The sequence below is a fragment of the Capra hircus genome, chromosome 7 (assembly GCF_001704415.2).
Source record: "Capra hircus breed San Clemente chromosome 7, ASM170441v1, whole genome shotgun sequence".
In the NCBI taxonomy this organism is placed as follows: domain Eukaryota; kingdom Metazoa; phylum Chordata; class Mammalia; order Artiodactyla; family Bovidae; genus Capra; species Capra hircus.
Window position 1 is genome coordinate 96043748 of NC_030814.1, and position 22088 is coordinate 96065835.

Genomic DNA, 22088 nt, shown 5'->3' on the forward strand with positions numbered 1-22088 from the left:
TTCTTTTTTAAAATAATTTTATTTATTTATTTTTAGCTGCACTGGGTCTTCACTGCTGTGTCCAGGCTTTCTCTAGTTGAAGCAAGCGGGGGCTGTTCCCTAGCTATGCCTCACGGGCTTATTGCTGCAGCGGCTTCTTTCCTTGCAGAGCACAGGCTCTATAGAGCGAGGACTCAGCAGTTGCGGCGCACAGGCTTAGCTGCTCCTCGCCATGCGGGATCTTCCCAGACCAGGGATCGAACCCGTGGTCTCCTGCATTGGCAGGCAGATTCTTGACCACTAGATCACCAGGGAAGTCTGACTTTCGGGATCTTAATGACCCATCCATGTAGGGGGCAGGGAGTGATTTTCTGACCTGGAAGACTAGAGCTTCACCCCATGCTTTCACCCACAGATCCTCCCTCTTGTCACTCATCCCACAGCTGCATTCACTCACATGTTCAGTGTCTGCATTTGCTACCAGAAGGTCCTCTCTAAGGAGACAGGAGCTGGTCACTTCTGTGTCCCCAAGGACCGCACGACCTGGCACACAGTAGGTTCTCAATACACACAGCTTGTGACCCAGCTTACATAGACCCCTATCCACTCCGCTCATTCAGAGTTCCTTGTATTTGACCTCCGTGTGCATCTCCACCCCAAATATGTAGACAGAGTGATGGAGAGGAAGCAGCTCAAGACACACGCCAGAGTGATTATCCTTTTAATTTACTTTAACCATTGAGAACCTTCTTTTCTCTCTTTGCCCAAACCATCATTGTTTGGGGATCAGGTGGAAAAGGAGCTATTGTAGAGAAAGTTTAAACTGGGTCCAGAGGACAACCCAGCACCTTCATCCCAGTGTCTGGGATGGTCTGTCTTTTTTCTTTAGGGTTAAAAATGTATTTTACAAATTCTTGTTTTTTTTTTTTTTCTAGTTCTACTTGAATATATACATAAAATCACTATGAAATTAGCTATCCATGCTTCATAAAGTGCAAATCTGATTTTCCAGGGATTTTCTTTTTATCAGTGTGGTACCTATGATATTTCAAAACTCTATTAAAAAATTTCCCCCTCTTTACGTCTTATTTTGAGATAGGTTAATTTGCTACCCAAAAGTATACTTTTTTTCCTATCCCTGAAAGTTTCTGGTTCTTTCTAGCTTTCACAGATGCAATTATCCTAACACTCTTAATATTCTGTTTTCTAATAATTATGGATGTGAATTAATGTTAAAAAGAAGAACAAATAATGATTCACTCTGCTTAATTGATTGTCCACGCACATGGGTGGGTCATTATTGCAACACAGAATATCTACACTCCAGATCCTTAGTAGAAAACTAAACCTTAAACTCTTTGTTTTTGAATTACACATCTGATCTGGAGTAATGATCTTTATGGAGGACTCTCTGAAAAAGATGCAATCTGTCCTTTTCTCTAGATTTCTAGTCTGCTGACAGACCTTGGAGATTTCCAGAACCTGGCAATCATGCAAGAAAAAGGCTCAAGGAGGTGTTGGAGAAGAAATTGAGGACTTGATGTTACTTTTCACAGGTTTGTATCTGTTGCCTAAGACAGGGTGGGAGGAGTATCTTCTACAGATTCCTTTCAGTCTGTTTTACCTTGGGAAATCCCACACAGTGTTGGGTAAGCCTTCTAAAGCCACAGCAACAAAGTAACATAAGCATTTTAAAAGCCAGAGAAGTATGCCCATGTTCATAGCAGCATTGTTCACAATAGCCAAAAGGTGGAAATGACCCAAATGTCCACTCATGAATGGATAAACAAAATGTGGTCCATTCATACAACGGCATATTATTCAGCCCTTAAAAATAAAGAAATTCTGACACCTGCTACAACATGGATGACCTCAAGAACATTATACTCAGTGAAGTAAGCCAGACATAAAAATAAAAGTGGAAAAAAAAAAGACAAATACTATATGATTCCACTTATATGAGATCCCTAGAGAAGTCAAATCCACAGAGACAGAGAGTAGATGGTAGGGGCAGGGCGCTGGGGAAGGGGAGGGGGAGTGAGTGTTTAATGAGGACAGAGTTCCAGTTTGGCAAGATGCAAAACTTCTGGAGATGGATGGTGGGGATGGTTGCACATCAATTGACTGTCCTTAGTGTCACCAAGCTGTGCATTTTAAACAGTTAAGATGGTAAACGTTACCATTCTTACCACAATCAAAGAAACTGAAGGGGCAAAAAGCCAGAGCTGAGTTGTACTGGATAGGCAAGAGTGTAGCTTCAAATAGCCAATCATTTCTTATCATCTGTGACCAGGACAGGACAAAGCCTTCCTTGGCGCCAAAAGAATTGATGCTTTCAGACTGTAGTGCTGGAGAAGACTCTTCAGAGTCCCTTGGACAGCAAGGAGATCAAACCAGTCAATCCTAATGGAAATCAACCCTGAATATTCATTAGAAGTACTGACGCTAAAGCCGAAGCTCCAATACTTTGGCTACCTTATGTGAAGAGCCGACTCATTGGAAAAGACCCTGATGCTGGGAAAGATTGAGGGCAAGAAAAAGCGGGTGACAGAGGATGAGATGGCTGGATGGCATCACTGACTGAATTTGAGCAAACTCTGGGAGATAGTGGAGGACGGGGATGGCTGGCATACTGCAGCTCATGAGGCTGCAAAGAGTCAGACACAACTTAGTGACTAACAGAGGACCCCACCACAGGATTACGAACCGGGACCAAATACTGATTTCATATGCCAGGAACCAGTACCTGACACAGGTCTCAACTTCTCAGCTGCAACCTTATATGCAAAGCCACGCCTTCTCTGGTGATGAAACCCCCAGTGTAGGAAAACAAGCCTTGTTCTCCAAAGCACAAGATTAAAAACAAAACCAACTCAAAACATCACGGACATTTTTGCAGATAATACCATCCCGGATATTTTGACTAAAATGGGTACAGAAATAAATCCACAGAGGAATGTCTTAAATTATGTCTCAAGATGTGTGAGTATGGAGCAAAAATAAGAAACTGATTTTGGAGAACGGAGCATTGGGATAAAAGTGTTCACTGTTTCCCCCCAATGTCCCAGTTACTAGTAAGCTCCCCACCTCTAAACAGAGCAGGCACCCCTGCCCCCACAAAACACACACAGAGATGCTATTTTTGTATCTCAGATGTGGTGCAAACTCCAGCCATCTTTTATTAGCTGTGTGGCCTTAGGCAGGTTAAAAACCTCTCTGGTCTCTAAAACAAGGATAACAGAATTCCCGTTGCAGCTGTGTGTCTTTGTAACGTGGTAGGGCCTACACAGCCTCTCCTCCCCTCACCATCAAAGAAGGTAACCCCTTTACCTCCAAATTCGTCAGGATATTCACCCCCACTGCCACCTCAGAAATCTCCCTGTTTTGTGAAATTCCAAACCCATGGGTGGTCCTCTACTTTTGCCAAGACTTTGCCCCAGTTTTGATCTTTCTTCTTGATCACAGCTTGGCTTCTCTGTGTCCCTGACCCACCGACGTTCTCAAGATTCTTCCACAATGTAATAACCATTGTTCCCTCCTCCGTCCACAAACCACCAGATTCTCCCTCCCCTCACTGGCCAAACTCTCAAAAAAGAGGCATCCGCTCTCTCACCTCCTGTTTTGTCCCATTCAACATCTCCATGCATGATGACTCCTTCCTGGAACTTGAAGGAGCCCTCCCTGCCGAGTCTACGGATTCTACTAAGGACTGACTTCTCCATAGCTGTGTGGCTTCTCCATAGCTTTGCGCTCAGGTGAGAAAACCCTCCTTTCTCCCTTCCCTTATCTTCTGTGATACAACCGTTAAGCCACCCACTCACTTTCTCCTGTCTCCATCTCACCTTTGCTAATTCTTCCCAGGGAATTTCCCAGCATGTGAAAGAGTCAATAAAACAATAAACAACCAACAAGTTTGTGTTGGGAACTAGCCTGCTTGGATATCAAAACATTATAAAACTACATGGGTTAGAATGGCAATAACTCCAGCACGTGGAAAGGCAGACATATTTACAGAAACTCAGAAACAGACCCCCAAATCAATGATGAAGGGGTAAATTTCTGCAATAAATGGCCTTGAGCCCCCAGCTAATTATTTATGGGGAAATGGATACCCTTGACAAATTTTTTAATGATAATAATTAAAGTTAAGATAGAAAACTTGAAGGAAGAAAAACTTTCATTTTATGCTTAGAAAGGGACTTTCTAAGCATAAAATAACATGAGATGCATGCAAAAATGCAGGTCTGAACTCCGCAAACATTTTAAGCTTCTCTGGCAACGGACAGCCAGAGTATTTTCATCACCGAACAAAAACATCTGAAAATGTAATTGGCAAAAAGTTAACAGTCTTTGCTATGAAAACCACACGCAGATTAATATTTCAAAAACCACTAAGGCACTGAAAGATAAATGGACAAAGGATATGAACAGGAAGAAAAAACCTAAATGATAAATAAACATGTTTTAAAAGGTTCAACCCTGATAGCAATCAAAGAAATGCAAATAGAAACAATGACAACACACCAGCTCCTCCCTCCAGTAAATTATGAAAGAGTTTTCAAACAACACTCCAAGCTAGCCAAGGTGTTCCCTCTCAGCCAGTGCTAGGAGGAGTGCCTGTTGGTACATTTCCGGAAAGCCATTTGGCAATCAATATCAAGAAACTTTGACCCAGAAATTTCACTTCTGGAAAACCAAAACCTGAAGGGGGAAAAATGCTCAATAAAGCTTCCACACCAAAATGTTCAACCCTCTTTGTGAAAACTAGAAATAATTTAAATATCCAATGACAGGGAAAGTTAAGTAAATCCAGACACAACAGAGCCACTAGCGGGAAATAGCCCCAGTAATTGCGGAATAAGGATGGCTGCCTTGTTTTTATCCTCTACACATTTCTTTCTCCAGGTGCCTACCATGAGCAATCTTAAATCAGACAAGAAATAGATTTCCTTTCTTCGACAGCAAAATCCATACTCATCTGCTCTCTCAAGCAAGAGGAACATTCAACCAGCAAGCTCAGGTGTTGGCAAAATCCGGCCCACCGCTTGGTTTTGTAAATAAAGTTTTATTGAAACGCAGCCATGCCCATATATTCATTGCCCATTGTTGTCAGGTGGCTGCTTCCTCAGTCCAATAGCAGGGTTGAGTAGTTGCAATAGAGACTGTATAGGCTGCAAAGTTTAAAGTTTATTTATTGTCTGAGCCTTTGCAAAACAAGGTTTGTCACCACCTGAGCTAGTGAACACTTCCAGCATCTTTTTAATGAATCAAGTCACAAGAAATGGTATAGAATCCAGAGAGCTCTGACATACCTTTCTGGCAGTGGCTGTGTGTCCAGCACCGCTCCACAAACTGCCCGTTGATGACAGTGGCAGGGCAGTTGGTCTTGCCCTTGGCGGTGCCTGGACAAATGTCCCCACACTCCTCATTGTCGTCTTTGTTTAGCACGATGTAATTATCCTCCACGGAATCCAGGATGCGAGACCAGTCGATGGTGGCCAGGTAGCAGAGTTCATTGTTCTTCTCGATGCGGACAGACCCCCGGGTGATGTTCATCAGGCTGTAGAGGCCAAGCTCCTTCAGGTGAACCATCTCAAAGATGACCAGTGCATAATTAAAGAAGAGGCGCGAGCCTCGGATGACCGTGAGGTTGGGGAACAAGTCCTTCAGGCTCTCCAGCCCATAGACCCGGAAGAGCAGCAAGTAATCAGTGATCATGATGAGTTTGGGGAAACTGAGGTCTCGGAAGTCCTCAGGTCTCGTTTTGAACATCAACAGAATCTGCAAATGTCCTTCAATGACCGAGCAGTTGGCCAGCTCATGCAGCCGGGTGAGATTATTCCGGATATCCATACCGGGGCACACTGGAAGTGCAAACAAGCAGAGAGCAGGACAGGTAAGCAAACATCCCATGGATGGTTTATAAGAATGAGTGTCAGGGCAGCCACATGGCCATGTGACCTGGGTCCCATGCCTGCTCAGAAGGGCCTTGCCCTGGGCTTAATGTTCTTTCACCCATCTTGAAATCCTTAATCATTCTTGAGTGAGGGGGTCCCAAGATTTCATTCTGCACTAAACCCCGCAACTTCTATAGCCAACCCCCATCAGTGGTTTTCTCCGTAAGTGTCCATGCCTAAGTAATTACTCTCAAAAGACAAAAAATCTGAATAATAATAATTCCTTTGGCGATACCTGTTTGGAAACCTTAAAACCGTCACATCAAATATGATGCAAAGGAAACACTGGGATTACAGGGGGTTGAGTAATGCAGCAGGTGCAGAAGGGGAAAGGGGAGCCTCCCCCAGTGAGTCAATGTGAAACATCTCCAGGAAAGGGATTTATGGGGATAAAGGTGCCCACATCAGAAATGAGGCAAGGAGACCTGGCTGTGTTTTGTCAATTCTCTCATTTTCCTGACTCTCCTTCCCAACCTGCCCTCCTGGCAGGCAGCCACAGTCTAATTACCTTTTACCCAGGTGTGTCAAGGGCTTCCCAGAGAGTCTGATCTCCCCAGTACAAACACCCTGACACCTATTTTGCAGTCGGTCTCTCCCTTGCTCTGACACCCGCTATGGCTCCCCAGCACCCTGTACTTTCCCTCTCACAGCTCTCAAGGTTCTGCCCCTCCATCCCTGGCACCATGTAAAACAGGCCTGTCCACTACTCTCCAATTACAAGAGGGTCTTCCAAACCTCCGCCCTCCCATAACATGACCTATTAAGAGAAGGGAATGAAATAATGCAGACACCCAAGCAGTGGCTGGCACACAGTAGGTGCTCAATTAATGTCAGCCATTTTGTTGTTGTTTATTTCTCCCCAGTGCATCACGGTGTCACCTCTAGGCTCTGCGCTTTCATCCCTCTAGACCAGGGTGGGCAAATATTTTCTGTAAAGGCTCAAATAGTAAATACATTCTGCTTTGCGGTCAGTCTCTGTTTAGACTATTCCACTCCGTCGTTACAGCTCAAAAGCAGCCCAGAGACCAGGAGTGGTTATGGCTGTGTTCCAATAAACCTTTATTATAAAAGCAGGCTGTGAGCTGGTGTTTTCCCTTGAGGTGGTAGTCTGGTGACCCCTGCCTTACTCTGACAAAGTCCAACAGCACTTCTGCAACAATAGAGAGGTTCTACATACGTGCTGGTCATATGGAAGCCACCGGCCATTCGTGGTTGTCAAGCACTTGAAATGTGGTTTATGTAAGACTGAGGAGCTGAGTATTTGATTTCACTTTAGTTAGTATGCACGGAAATAGACATGTGCACCAAGTGGCCACTGTTCTGAATACAGTAGCTTGAGTCCCTTGGCTGTCAAAGTTCTTTACACCTTAGCTCCCTACTGTGAAATCCAGCTCATCATCCTTCAAGATCTAGTTCAGAGGCCACCTCCTCCAGGAAGGCTTCTCTGATTTCCTTTCCTCCATATACTTATTTAGATCTTCCCCTCCTCCTCTGTTCCTTATACTGGAGTTAACATTCATCAGATGTGAATCCCTTAGACAGCCTCTCCTTGCCAAAACACACACACTCACTCAGTCAGAGGTTGGGAGACACCTTCGAGAGGACTAGGATATCAGTTCCAACACCACACACTCATGCCACCCAAGCCTCGTCTAAGGCTCCCAGCTTCAGTCACATCAACAGCATCTACGTACAGAGGTCTGTCTAGACAGGTACTGCAGCTTGATCCCTCCCAACAGGCTCCATCTGCACCCCACAGATGAGAAAACTCTGAGAGGCAAAGCCAGTCAGCCAAGGACATACGACCCACCAGTAACATTCAACGTTGCCAGATTTAGCAAATAAAAAGGAAGGACAGGGCTTCCCTGGTGGCTCAGCGGGAAAGAGTCCGCCATCTAATGCAGGAGACACGGGTTCCATCCCTGGTACAGGAAGATCCCACACGCCTTGGGGCAGCGAAGCCCCCATGCGCCACAACTATTAAGCCTGTGCTCTAGAGCCCAGGAACTGCAACTACTGAAGCCTGAGCGCCCCAGGGCCTGTGCTCCGCCACAAGAGAAGCCAGTGCAGTGAGAAGCCCTTGAACTGCAACCAGCGAGCAGCCCCTACTCACCGCAGCTGGAGGAAAACCCGAGCAGTCATGAAGGCCCAGCACAGTCATAAGTTAGTTGATGAAAAATTTAGGAAAAAGTACAGAACGCCCAGTTAAATTTGAATTTCAGATAAGCAAGGAGTACTTTTTTAGGTAAGTCTGTCTCATGCAATGTTTGGGACATACTTATCCCTAAAACTTACTCAATGTTTATATAAAATTCAAATTTAACTTGGTGTCCTATACTATATCTGGCAGTGTACAGCTTAGACTTGGTCACAGGTCTGGGCTTCTCAAGCCTGAGCCTCATAACTCTATGTTACCTGCACACACATACACATACACTTGTGAAATTGGTGCAGAGAAAAGAACACCATCCTTCCCAAGATGTGGGAAAAATCAGATATGAACATGCATTCAAAGATTAACCAGCTGTTGAAGATGAGGGCAATGTAAATCCAAACCACAGTGAGATACCACTTCACTCCCACCAGGATGGCTAAAATCAAAAAGACAGACAATAACAATAGTTGACACAGAAGTGGAGAAATTAAAACCCTGTACATTACTGGTGGGAATGGAAAATGGCTCAGCTGCTGTTGTGGAAAATAGTCTTGTAGCCCCTCAAAAGATTAAGCAAAGAGTTACCATATAACCAGAAACTTCATTCCTAGGTAAAATGAAAACATAGGTCCAACCAGAAATGTGTATACAAATGTCCATAGCATCATTATTTATGATAACCAACAAGGGAGAAACAAGCCAACATTACATGTCCCTGAAATGTAGCATGTCCATACAGAGGAAGCTTATTCAACAAGAACAGAGGAGGAAACCCTGACACCAGCTACAAAAGGGATGAACCCTGAGAACAGGATGCTCAGCGAAAGAAGCCAGTCACGAAAGACCACACGTGGAATGATTCCCTTTACACGAAATATCCAGAAGAGGCAGATCCATAGGAAGTAGAGTAGTGGTGTCCAGGGGTTCGAGAGAGGGAACTGCGGAGCGACAGATAAAGAGTATGGGATTTCTTCGGGAGGACTGATGAAAATGTTCTAAATTGATCATAGTGGTGGTTGCCCAATTCTGTGAATGTGCTAATGTATGCTACTGCTGCTAAGTCACTTCAGTCGTGCCCGACTCTGTGCGACCCCACAGACGGCAGCCCACCAGGCTCCCCTGTCCCTGGGATTCTCCAGGCAAGAACACTGGAGTGGGTTGCCATTTCCTTCTCCAATGGATGAAAGAGAAAAGTGAAAGTGAAGTCGCTCAGTCGTGTCCAACTCTTAGTGACCTCATGGACCGCAGCCTACCAGGCTCCTCCGTCCATGAGATTTTCTGGGCAAGAACACTGGAGTGGGTTGCCATTTCCTTCTCCAATGCATGAAAGTAAAAAAGTGAAAGTGAAGTCGCTCAGTTGTATCCAACTCTTAGCGACCCCATGGACTGCAGCCCACCAGGCTCCTCCATCCATGGGATTTTCCAGGCAAGAGTACTGGAGTGGGGTGCCATTGCCTTGAAGAACCTCTAAATAGTAAACTTTAAACAGGTGAATTGTATGGTATTTAATTAGCTCTCAATAAAGTTGTTGTTTAAAAATTAAATGACTATAACCACCCGGGACAACAAAGAATTGCTTTATTTTTTAACCTCCAGTGACTCCAGTGACTTGAGTCAAAGTCATTAAGGCATAGCGGTGGTGGTGGTGGTTTGCTGCTCAGTCGTGTCCAGCTCTTTGCTACCCCATGGACTGCAGCCCACCAGGCTCCTCTGTCCATGAGATTTCCCAGGCAAGGATACTGGAGAGGGTTGCCATTTCCTTCTCCTCATTAAAGCCGTATGTGTCCCTATTCGTATAAGACAATAGAGCAATTTACTGCGGGGACAGAAAATACCGAGGGGATGTTAGAAGTGGTGCCAGTAATATATGTAGGACCTTGCACTGGTTTTTAAGACCTCTGGGTGGGAAACTGAAGGATGCTTCAGGTCCTCAGTAAGTGGCACCTGGTCAACCATCACTCTACACACAGATAGGGAAGGACCAGGGGGATCAGGGGAGGAGGGCAGTCCTGGTGACAGCTAACACAATCACTATGTGAGGCACTTGGTCACGTTCTGGCAGACACGTTCTCTCTCTCTTTTTTAAATTATTTATTCAAGTTTTGGTTGCGTTCCGTCTTCGTTGCTAGGCACGGGCTTTTTCTGGTTGTGGTGAGCAGGGGCTCCTCTCTAGTTGCAATGCTCAGGTTCCTCATCGCGGCGGCTTCTGTTGCTGCAGACGCAGACTTAGGCGCATGGGCTCAGTAGTTGAGGCTCTGAGGCTCTAAAGCTGGGGCTCTGTAACTGTGGCACTCGAGCTTCGTTGCCCTGGGGCATGTGGAATCTTCCCAAACCAGGGATCGAACCCGTATTCCCTGCACTGGCAGGCGGATTCTTATCTACTATACTACCAGGGAAGTCCTCTCTTGATGAATTCTAGAACTAATCCCAGAGGAAGTAGATAAACAAAATGGTCCATGCCCATTTTTGTGATGAGCAAGTCAAGATTCAGGCGGAATGAGTTGTAAGGGGTAACTGAGGTTTCAATCCAGCAATTAAAGGCAAAGTTTATGTTGTAACTATGCTACAGTCTCTCCACCTCTGTTTTTTTCAAAAACATACCTAATGAAGAAGCAGGTGAATGTGACTTAAATAAGGAAACAATGAAACAATGTCTGTGCAAGGACAACAGAGAGGAAGCTTGCTAAAGACGGTTTTCTTCATTCACTCCTGCAGCACCTGTCTGCTGAAAACCTGTTTCCACTGTTCCAGGGACTGGAAGTGCTTAAAAGAATAGGATACAGGCTGCCCTGGGTCTCAGAGACTCTAGTTGCTATTAACTATTCAAATCAACTGAAGAGATAACTGAGGAAGACATCTCAGTTCATGAAGGACAGTGTCAAAGGTAGAAGAAATCATAAAAAGACAAGCTACTTGACTAAGCCTGGGACAGTCGAGGAGGGCTTCCCAGAGGAGGTGACACCAGGACTAAAACCTATACAAACAGCAATAGGAATTATTCTGTTCTGCCTATGTCATTGGAAGGTCAAGAGTGACAGCAAGCTACAGCTCATCGCTGTAGGTCGCCAGGGTGTATAGGGTCTAGAATAGCCTTATCTGATAGAAACACGATAGAATTTTAAATTTTCTCTAAAAAACTAAAAAAGAAACACTGAAATTAAACATACTTAATCCAATGTATCCAAAAATTTCACTTTTGCATGTAAGCAATACTAAAAAAAAAAAGAACTGCAAGATTTTTTTTTCGCATTATGCCTCCCAAATGCCATGTGTATTATACACTTCCAACATATCTCAATTTGGATGCTAAATTTTGATCAGAAATACTCAATCAGGAAATGCATATTCCACAAAATGAATCATTGAAAATGTAGGGTTCTTTGTATCCCTCCCCAAAACAGTTGTTCAATAACAGAATCAAGTGTTGATTTTCTGACATTTCAATCAACTAAAGTTAAATAAGACTTTATGTTTCCTTTTTTCACATTTACGTTTCAATGAATTAAAGTTTGTTGCGGTTCAGTCTAAGTCACATCCGACTCTTTTTGACCCCATGGACTGCAGCACAATAGGCTTCCCTGTCCTCCACTATCTCTCTGAATTTTCTCAGACTCATGTCTATTGAGTCAGTGATGCCATCCAACCATCTCTTCCTCTGTCGCCCCCTTCTTTTGCCTTCAATATTTTCTAGCATCAGGGTCTTTTCCAATGAGTTGGCTCTTCGCATCAGGTGGCCAAAGTACTAGAGCTTCAGCATCAGTCCTTCCAATGAATGTTCAGGATTGATTTCCTTTAGGATTGACTGGTTTGATCTCCTTGCAGTCTAAGGGACTCTAAAGAGTCTTCTCCAGCACCACAATTCAAAAGCATCCATTCTTCAGCACTCAGCCCTCGTCATGGTCCAGCTCTCACATCTACACATCACTACCGGAAAAACCATAGCTTTGACTATACAGACTATTAAAGTAAAAGTCTATTTGGCCTGGCCACAATTTCAAGAGCACCATGTGGATAAGGGCCACCATATTGGATAGTGCAACTATAGACTATTTCCATCAAAGCAGACAGTGCTAGTCTTGAAGTTCCCCTCTTGGCCAGAAGAATCTATGAATTTTGCAGCTGGAGAGAAGACGGATATGAGAGCCATCTTGGAAAGTGTCCCCTCTTCCCTGGTTTTCTCTTCACCATGAAAACAGCAAATAAGTACTGAGGATCTGGGAGGGAGAGGTCTAGAAGATTCTGAAACTTCTTTGCAACGCTAAGAGTTATACATTTTGCTTTCAAGCCTGTACATTCTTCAAACATTCTTCAAATGCTCCCTGGTGGCCTCTTCCGGGGCCACGTGTTACTGTCTGCATTCTTTCCGGTCTTAACACTGCTTCTTCCAAAATTCATGAGTCCTGGCCAACAAGTCTTGGGTTCAGGTGTCAGGCCACCACCCACAACAGTTTCAGGGCACACTAGAAATCCAACAGATCTGGGAACTTCCCTAGCGGTCCAGTGGCCAAGACTCCACACTCCCAATCCAGGGGGCCTGGGTTCCATCCCCGATCAGGGAACTAGATCCCACACACGCAACTGAGAGTTCACATGCCGCAAGTAAAGATCCTGAGCGCCTCAACAAAGATGGAAGATCCTGTGTGGCACAGCTAAGAGCTGGTGCAGCCAAAAATAAATAGATAATTTTTTTTAAAGAGAGAGAGAGAGAGAAACCCAACAGATCTGGCTTCCCACTCCAGCACGGGCACCTGCCAACAGTATAATCCTGAGTCATATATTTAATGTCTGTGTGCCTCAGTTCCCTCATCTATAAATGATGATAACCACGTGATGAAGGGTAGGAAGAATAGAGGAGAACCAGCGTCCAGCCACGTACATGTTATCAGTTCTTTACTCCAAGCTACTTGGAACCAATTCCCAGATTTATTCCCTTCAGAAATTAGAACTTGGGCACACCGAGGTGCCAGATACCCTTATGAGTCTCCACCTGCCTGCTTTTAAGACTGGCTTTTAAAACTGACTTCAGCCAGAACCTAGATAGCATATTAAAAAGCAGAGACATCCCTTTGCTGACAAAGGTCTATATTGTCAACGCTATGGTTTTTCCAGTAGTCATGTACAGATATGAGAGTTGGACCATAAAGAAGGCTGAGTGCCAAAGAATTGATGCTTTTGAATTGTGGTGCTGGAGAAGACTCTTGAGAGTCTCTTGGACTGCAAGGAGATCCAACCAGTCAATCCTAAAGGAAGTCCACCCTGAATATACACTGGAAGCACCGATGCTAAAGCTGAAGCTCCAATACTTTGTCCACCTCTTGCACAGAGGTGACTCATTGGAAAAGACCCTGATGCCGGGAAAGATCGAGGGCAGGAGGAAAAGGGGACGACAGAGATGAGATGGTTGGATGTCATCACCGATTCAATGGACATGAACTTGGGCGAACTTCAGGAGATGGTGAGGGACAGGGAAGCCTGGTGTGCTACAGTCCGCGGGGTCTCAAAGAATTGAACATGACTTGGCAACTGAACAATAGCAACGAAAGTGTGTGAGATGGATTCTGCTGGAAATGGCTGGACACAGAAGGGTAGTAAATACCCTGAGGTGTGAGATGCACAAGATTGGGGTCTGGGCAACAGGCAAACTGTCACCAAGACAGATTTCCTCAAAGAGGAAAGAAACTGAGGCTCAGAAAGAAACATGTCCTCCTCAAGGTCACGAGGCCAGAAGGAGACAGAGCTGGGATTTAAACCCAGTATATTAGTCTACTGCGCCATCCCTAACAAACAACCACAGACCAGGTGGCTTAAACAAGAGGAATTTATTTTCTCCCAATTCTGGAGGCCAGAAGTCCAAGATTAAGGCGTCAGCAGAATTGATTCTTTCTGAAGCCTCTCTGCTTGGCTTGTAGACGGCCCACATGCTCTTCCCTCTGGGTGCGTCTGCATCCTAATCTCTTATAAAGACATCAGTCTTAGCAGCAAATGGGCTTCCCAGGTGGCTCACCGCTAAAGAACCTGCCTGCAGTGCAGGAGATGTGAATTCAGTCCCTGGGTCAGGAAGATCCCCTGCAGGAGGAACCAGCAACCCACTCCAGTGTTCTTGCCTGGGAAATCCCATGGACAGAGGAGCCTGGCTGGCTGCACTCCATGGGGCCGCAAAGAGAAGGACATGACTGAGCACATGACTGATTAGCTTAGAGGCCACGCTGGTTATCTCATTTCACCTTGACTGCCTCTTTAAAGACCCAATCCCCAAAGACAGTCACATTCTGAGATGTTAGAGGGTTGGGACTTCAGCATGGGAGTTTGCAGGGAGGAACAAAATTCAGTCCATCACACTTAGGTCCTTAGGATTCCCACACCTGTGTCCTTAGTCATCACACAGCATTTCCCAAAATATTCAGTGGAGGGCTTCCCTGGTGACTCAGTGGTAAAGAATCTGCCTGTCAATGCAGAAGGCACGGGTTCGATCCCTGATCTGGGAAGATCCCACATGCTTCAGAGCAACTAAGCCCGTGTGTCACAACTACTGACCCTGTGCTCCAGATCCCGGAAGTCACAACTACGGAGCCCACGAGCCACAACAGCGAAAGCCCAAGCACCCTAGAGTCCATGCTTTGCAACAAGAGAAGCCACTGTAATCAGGAGTCTGCGCACCGCGCCTGGAGAGTAACGCCTGTTTATCAAAACGAGCGGAAAAAGCCTACGCAGCAACGGAGACCCAGCACAGCCATAAATAAATGGATAAATATTTTTTTAAAAATAGAGTATCGCCTCCTTTAATAAAAATTTTCTGTGGACCATCAGAATCACCTGGAGTGTTGGCGGGGGGAGCGGTGTATGTTAAAATGCAGGTTCTTAGGCCCAGCTCTGGACCAAATGAATTAATGTCTCTGGGAGCATCTGAATGCAGAGTTCCAAAGAATAGCAAGAAGAGATAAGAAAGCCTTCCTCAGCGATCAACGCAAAGAAATAGAGGAAAAGAACAGAATGGGAAAGACTAGAGATCTCTTCAAGAAAATTAGAGGCACCAAGGGAACATTTCATGCAAAGATGGGCTCGATAAAGGACAGAAATGGTATGGACCTAACAGAAGCAGAAGATATTAAGAGGAGGTGGCAAGAATACACAGAAGAACTATACAAAAAAGATCTTCATAACCAAGATAAGCACAATGGTGTGATCACTCACCTAGAGCCAGACATCCTGGAATGTGAAGTCAAGTGGGCCTTAGAAAGCATCACTACGAACAAAGCTAGTGGAGGTGATGGAATTCCAGTTGAGCTATTTCAAATCCTGAAAGATGATGCTGTGAAAGTACTATACTCAATATGCCAGCAAATTCAGAAAACTCAGCAGTGGCCAGAGGACTGGAAAAGGTCAGTTTTCATTCCAATCCCAAAGAAAAGCAATGCCAAAGAATGCTCAAACTACTGCACAGTTGCACTCATCTCACATGCTAGTAAAGTAATGCTCAAAATTCTCCAAGCCAGGCTTCAGCAATACGTGAACCATGAACTTCCAGATGTTCAAGCTGGATTTAGAAAAGGCAGAGGAACCAGAGATCAAATTGCCAACATCCGTTGAATCATCGAAAAAGCAATAGAGTTCCAGAAAAACATCTATTTCTGCTTTATTGACTATGCCAAAGCCTTTGACTGTGTGGATAACAAGAAACTGTGGAAAATTCTGAAAGAGATGGGAATACAAGACTACCTGACCTGCCTCTTGAGAAACCTATAAGCAGGTCAGGAAGCAACAGTTAGAACTGGACATGGAACAACAGACTGGTTCCAAATAGGAAAAGGAGTACGTCGAGGCTGTATATTGTCACCCTGCTTATTTAACTTCTATGCAGAGTACATCATGAGAAACGCTGGGCTGGAAGAAGCACAAGCTGGAATCAAGATTGCCGGGAGAAATATCAATAACCTCAGATATGAAGATGACACCACCGTTATGGCAGAAAGTGAAGAGGAACTAAAAAGTCTGTTGATGAAAGTGAAAGAGGAGAGTGAAAAAGTTGGCTTAAAGCTCAACATTCAGAAAACGAAGATCATGGCATCTGGTCCCATCACTTCATGGGAAATAGATGGGGAAACAGTGGAAATAGTGTCAGACTTTATTTTGGGGGGCTCCAAAAGCACTGCCAATGGTGACTGCAGCCATGAAATTAAAAGACGCTTACCCCTTGGAAGAAAAGTTATGATCAACCTAGATAGCATATTGAAAAGCAGAGACATAACTTGGCCAACAAAGGTCCACCTAGTCAAGGCTATGGTTTTTCCTGTGGTCATGTATGGATGTGAGAGTTGGACTGTGAAGAAAGCTGAGCGCCGAAGAACTGATGCTTTTGAACTGTGGTGTTGGAGAAGACTCTTGAGAGTCCCTTGGGCTGCAAGGAGATCCAACCAGTCCATTCTGAAGGAGATCAGTCCTGGGATTTCTTTGGAGGGAATGATGCTGAAGCTGAAACTCCAGTACTTTGGCCACCTCATGCAAGGAGTTGACTCATTGGAAAAGACTCTGATGCTGGGAGGGATTGGGGGCAGGAGGAGAAGGGGACGACAGAGGATGAGATGGCTGGATGGCATCACTGTCTCGATGGACGTGAGTCTGAGTGAACTCCGGGAGTTGATGATGGACAGGGAGGCCTAGTGTGCTGCGATTCATGGGGTCGCAAAGAGTCGGACACGACTGAGCGACTGAACTGAACTGGGAGCCCAGCCCTCGAATCTGCATTTTAAATGAGGTCCCCAAGGATATGACAGGGACTCACGTAAGACAAACATACAGTCTACCCAACCTGCGTCACCTCTCCAGCCCCACCTGTTCCTCTGAGCATTCTGTTCCAGGATCAATACCATTAGTTGCCTTCTTTGGGGTTGTTGATTGTTGTTTTGTTTTTTAATTTGCTTGGCTCCACCCGGTCTTAGTCGCAGCACATGTGATCTTTAGCTGTGGCATGTGGAATCTAGTTCCCTGACCAAGGATCGAACATGGGACCCCTGCTTTGGGAGGTCAGAGTCTTAACTACTGGACCACCAGGGAAGTCCCTCCTTGTTGTGAGGCCACCAGTCCTATTGGTTTAGGACTGCCCTCTCGTGACCTCATTTAACTTTAATTACCTCCTAAAAGCTCCCTCTCCAAATACAGCCACGTTGAGGAGTTAAGGTCTCAACCAATGAATGGGGAGCAGGGAGGTAGCAATTCAGACCACAACAGTTCTTTTCCCCTCCTTTCCAGGACCTGCCCACTCCAGGATAGACTGCTTCCTACTTTAGACAAACATGTATCAAGTCCTTCTCCAACCCACACTTAGAGTACGGTTTCATTTACCGTGTAGTCAGCGTTTCACTAGAATGCACCTCCACTGGGCAGACCAATGTCTATGGGGACCCAGACAGATACACCCAGTCTGTGCTGAAAGGGAAGGAGAATGGGCTGGGTGATGAAGCCAGAGAAGGGAGGAAGGAGGCCTCTGACCCAGTTCCTTGAGGAAAAAGTAGGAATCCATGGGTGAAAAGAAGGAAGAAAGGTCCTTGGGGCACAGGAAGCAAACGCAAGCACATAAAGAAGAAAGAACCCCAAGGAAGTGCAGTTATGAAGTCAGGGAATTGAGACCGCACGCTGCCCAGCTAAGGCCAGTCTCAATTGCCAGGAGGATGGGCTGATTGAGCTGGCAGCTGTAGATGGACCGAAGCAGCAAGTAGAAAAATCTCTCTGGTGGTAGGGAAGAGAAGGTACTAGACAGAGCACTCTGGAACCACCTCTATGGCTTGGCCTAGGGGGCCTGTCATGGGGTGGGTGCGAAAGGAAACAGACAAGACCACAGAGTCATCTAAGAAACCAGCCTCAATGTGGACTCGGTCCCCAGGGAGGTGGGGTGGGGGCGGGGGCTGAGGCACCGTTGTTGATGAACATGGAAAGGGCCAGATAGAACCAGTGGCAAGACAACAGGCTCAGACTGGGGTACAATGAGCCTGTGGGGGCCTTTGGGATGCTCTGCAATGTGGATCCAGTGGGTGCTGGGAAGATGTAGACCCGGAGCTTGGGGAGAGGGGTGGTTGCAGGCAGAAGGGATGACAGTATGTGCTAAAACCAAGAGGATAAAAGGATGGAAGGGGTATGGGAGGTCTGGAGAGCACAGTATTTAAGACCAGGGAACCAGAGAGAGGACCAAAGACCCACAGTCACCCTGACACCTATATCTTCCACGAGCTTCTCTGAAAGCTCTGGAACAGCTAGGCTAATCCCTCCAGTCAATTCCATACTTCTGTATAGACCACCCCAAGGACATCACCCATCAAATCACGAGGTTAAAAGGGCCTTCCATGCCATTTCAAGAGTCCTACCTCCTCATGTATACAGATCATGCCACAAAAGACACCGGAAAAAAATACCAAGAGAAGTCTTGGGACTTTTCTTGGAATCAGCCTGCCAATGCATGGGACACAGGTTTGATCCCTGGTCCGGGGATGATCCCACGTGCTGTGGAGCAACTACTGAACCTGGGTGTTGCAGCTGCAGAAACTTGCACACCCTAGAGTCTGTGCTCCGCAACTAGAGAAGCCGCTTCAATGAGAAGCCAGCGCACCGCAACTAGAGAGCAGCCCACCTGCAACAATGAAGACCCAGTGAAGTCAAAAATAAACAACAAAGTTTTAAAAAAGAAAACCAAGAGAAGTCTTGTAAGAACAACAACAACAACAAAAAGTAGCAGATGTCTTCAATACCATGTAACTGGATATAATTAGGAAGAAACCTCTCGGTGAGAATTTATCCCTTTTCTAATCTCCTGCAAGGAAACCAGATCCATGGTTGAAAACAGATTAGCAACAAGAAGTTACAGAAAGGCCATCAGAAAACAGGGAGAGCCCTGCTTTCTTTATCCCTTTGTGTCCAACCACTACCTTTTCCCACACTCCGAATAAACACAGTTTTTCGAAAGTACCTATGTTTTCCACCTTCTCACAAAGGCATGGGAGAGAAGCGAGCACTTCCTGGTAATAGCCTGCTCTTCCTGAACACGAAACAGAAGGTACCCTCTCAACCTGATAGGACACCATCCCCTGAACGAATCGAAAGTAAGGCTCCGATTTGACATCAAATTTTAATCCTCATCAGTCTGCCTCGAACTCCACCTGGAACTCATATCCAGTCTGCACTGGGCAACACAGAACGAATCTTACTCCGCTGGAAACAAAATAGGTTTCTAGAAGCTCCAACAGCCACTGGGGAATGGCTCAGCACCAGGGTCAGCAGAACACAGGAGGACCTCCCTGCTCCTTGAAACACAGCTAGGGGCTCTTGGCCATCTCTCATCTCTCAAGGGCTTCCCAGGTGGCTCAGTGGTAAGGAATCCACCTGCCAATGCAGGAAATGTGGGTTTGATCCCTGGGTCAGGAAGATCCCCTGGAGGAGGAAATGGCAACCCACTTCAGTATTCTTGCATGGGAAATCCCATGGACAGAGGAGCCTAGCGGGCTACAGTCCATGGTGTTGTAAAGAGCTGGACACGATGGAGTGACTGACCAACAAATGTGCACATATATAGAACTGAATTACTTTGCTGTACGCCAGAAACTAACACAACATTGTGAACCAAGTATACTTCAATTAAAAAAAATTTTAAGGATGTCTGTCTTAATCCTTGGGGATTCATGAATCCACAACAGGAGAGATGGAACGAGATGCAAGATGTCACCTTGTTTGATCTGAGCTGGAACATGCCTGTCAGATGATCCCAATTTTTTGCACTTGTGCCTCCTGGTGCATGTCCAGGAATAACCATTAAAGCTCTGAGTATTTATTTTGGAATTACAAATGTGCTTTACTGTGCTTAGTCACTCAGTCGTGTCTGACTCTTTGCGACCCCATGGACTGCAGCCTGCCAGGCTCCTCTATCCATGGAGATTCTCCAGACAAGAATTCTGGAGTGGGTTGTCATTCCCTCCTCCAGGGGATGTTCCCAATTCAGGGATCGAACCCAGGTCTCCCACATTGCAGGGGGGATTCTTTACCATCTGAGCCACCAGAGAAGCCAAATAAATTTCACAAATAGGTGAATTCACAAATATGGAATCCAGAAAAAATGAGAATCTTGGTCGGGAAGATCCCCTGGAGAAGGAAATGGCAACCCACTCCAGTATTCTTGCCTGGAGAATCCCATGGACAGAGGAGCCTGGTGGGCTACAGTCCACGGGGTCGCAAAGAGTCGGACACGACTGAGCGACTTCACTTTCACTTCACTTTATGAGTAATGAAGTTTTCAAGCTTAAGACTATTGATCCAATTATAAGATACTCATTAAAAATATTTATTCATTTATTTGGCTGCCCTGGGTCTTAACTGTGGCTTGTGGGATGTTTGGTTACAGCATGTGGGATCTTAAGTCCCTGACCAGGGATCAAACCCAGGCCCCTTGCATTGGGAATATGGAGTCTTAGCCACTGGACCACCAGGGAAGTCGCAGGAATTAAGACACTTTTAAAAATCTAGAGAAAACTATAGGGATGCAAAATGCTGCCAGGGGTTTGAGGTAGGGATGGCATCACGATCAAGGGGTGGCTAGAAAATCCCATGGACAGAGGAGCCTGGTAGGCTGCAGTCCATGGGGTCGCTAAGAGTGAGCACGATTGAGTGACTTCACTTTCGCTTTTCACTTTCATGCATTGGAGAAGGAAATGGCAACCCACTCCCGTGTTCCTGCCTGGAGGATCCCAGGGACAGTGGGCCTCCATCTATGGGGTCGCACAGAGTCGGACACGACTGAAGCAGCAGCAGCAGAAGGAGATTGGGTGGCGGTAGATGGGACACTTCCGTGTCCTAACTGTGGGGACAGCTACACAGTTCTATGCAGGGATTAAAATGCAAAATCTGTACACACCAAAACGAAGTCAGATTTACTGTACCACCATTTTTATAATAAAAATATTTAAAGATCCACACCAAACAGGGTGTCCCTGGAGGTCCACTGGTTAAGAATCTGCCTTCCAATGCAGGGGATACAGGTTTGATCCCTGGTTGGGAGAACTAAGATCCCACATGCTGCTGGGCAGCTAAGCCCGTGTGCTACAACTACTGAAACCCCCAGCTCTAGAGCCCAGATGCCACCACTAGAGAGAAGCCCATGCACCACAACTAAGACCTGAAGCAGCCAAATAAATAAATACTTAAAACAAAACAAAAAGATACACACCAGATTAGGACACGCACCTGTGTGTGTCTGTGTGTGTGCGTGTGCACATGTATTAGCTGAGTCATGTCTGATTCTTTGGGACCCCAGGGGACTGAACCTCCCAGGCTCCTCTGTCCATGGGATTATCTAGGCTAGAATACTGGAGTAGGTTGCCATGTCCTTCTCCAGGGCATTTTCCCGACCCAGGGATCAAACCTGTGTCTCCTGCATTGGCAGGTGAATTTTTTACCACTGGGCCACCTGGGAAGTCCAAACATAGCACAGTCATCTCCCAAGACAGAAACACAGTGGTTTTAGGGACAAAAGGGAACTTTTATTCCTCCCCCCTCCCCCCCGTAAACTTGTGCAATTTTTTTTTTTGCAATGAGAATGCAGTTATTATTTTAATTTGAAAACCATAAATATGATCCAATTGCAAAACATAAAGCAAGTCACTCCCACTGTGTTCTTCATAGAAATTTACATAAGGGGTTCTCAAGAGGCCCCGCAAGTGGTATCTCCCGGCAGATAACACTTTCTCTTGGCACTAGAGACAGGGCTGATAGCACAGAGTCCTCATTCAATGCCAAGAAGACGGTTTAAACAAATAAACTCAAAGATCTCTCAGACACACACACCCAAAGAAGGAACATCACTGTTATTTTCTCACCATCAGAACCCATACATTCAGCACAGCAAATGGTATCAGTTTCTTTAATAAGGCTTGATCCGTAAAGGGAAAAACACAGTGTTTTTCCTGGGCATTTCATTTAACTTGATTCATTCAAAGTCGAACCAGGGACCACACAAGCTATGA

At 45.6% G+C, this 22088-nt stretch overlaps 1 protein-coding gene across 4 annotated transcripts in view; it reads right to left on the reverse strand.

The window, feature by feature from the left end:
* The window catches only part of INSR (insulin receptor), a 148690-nt gene that overhangs the window by 121682 nt on the left and 4920 nt on the right, over positions 1-22088 (reverse strand). For all 4 annotated transcript variants that reach the window (XM_018051135.1, XM_018051134.1, XM_018051136.1 and 1 more), the window contains exon 2: positions 5292-5843. In XM_018051135.1, the coding sequence (XP_017906624.1) occupies positions 5292-5843 (552 nt within the window). The remainder of the gene's footprint in view (positions 1-5291; positions 5844-22088) is intronic.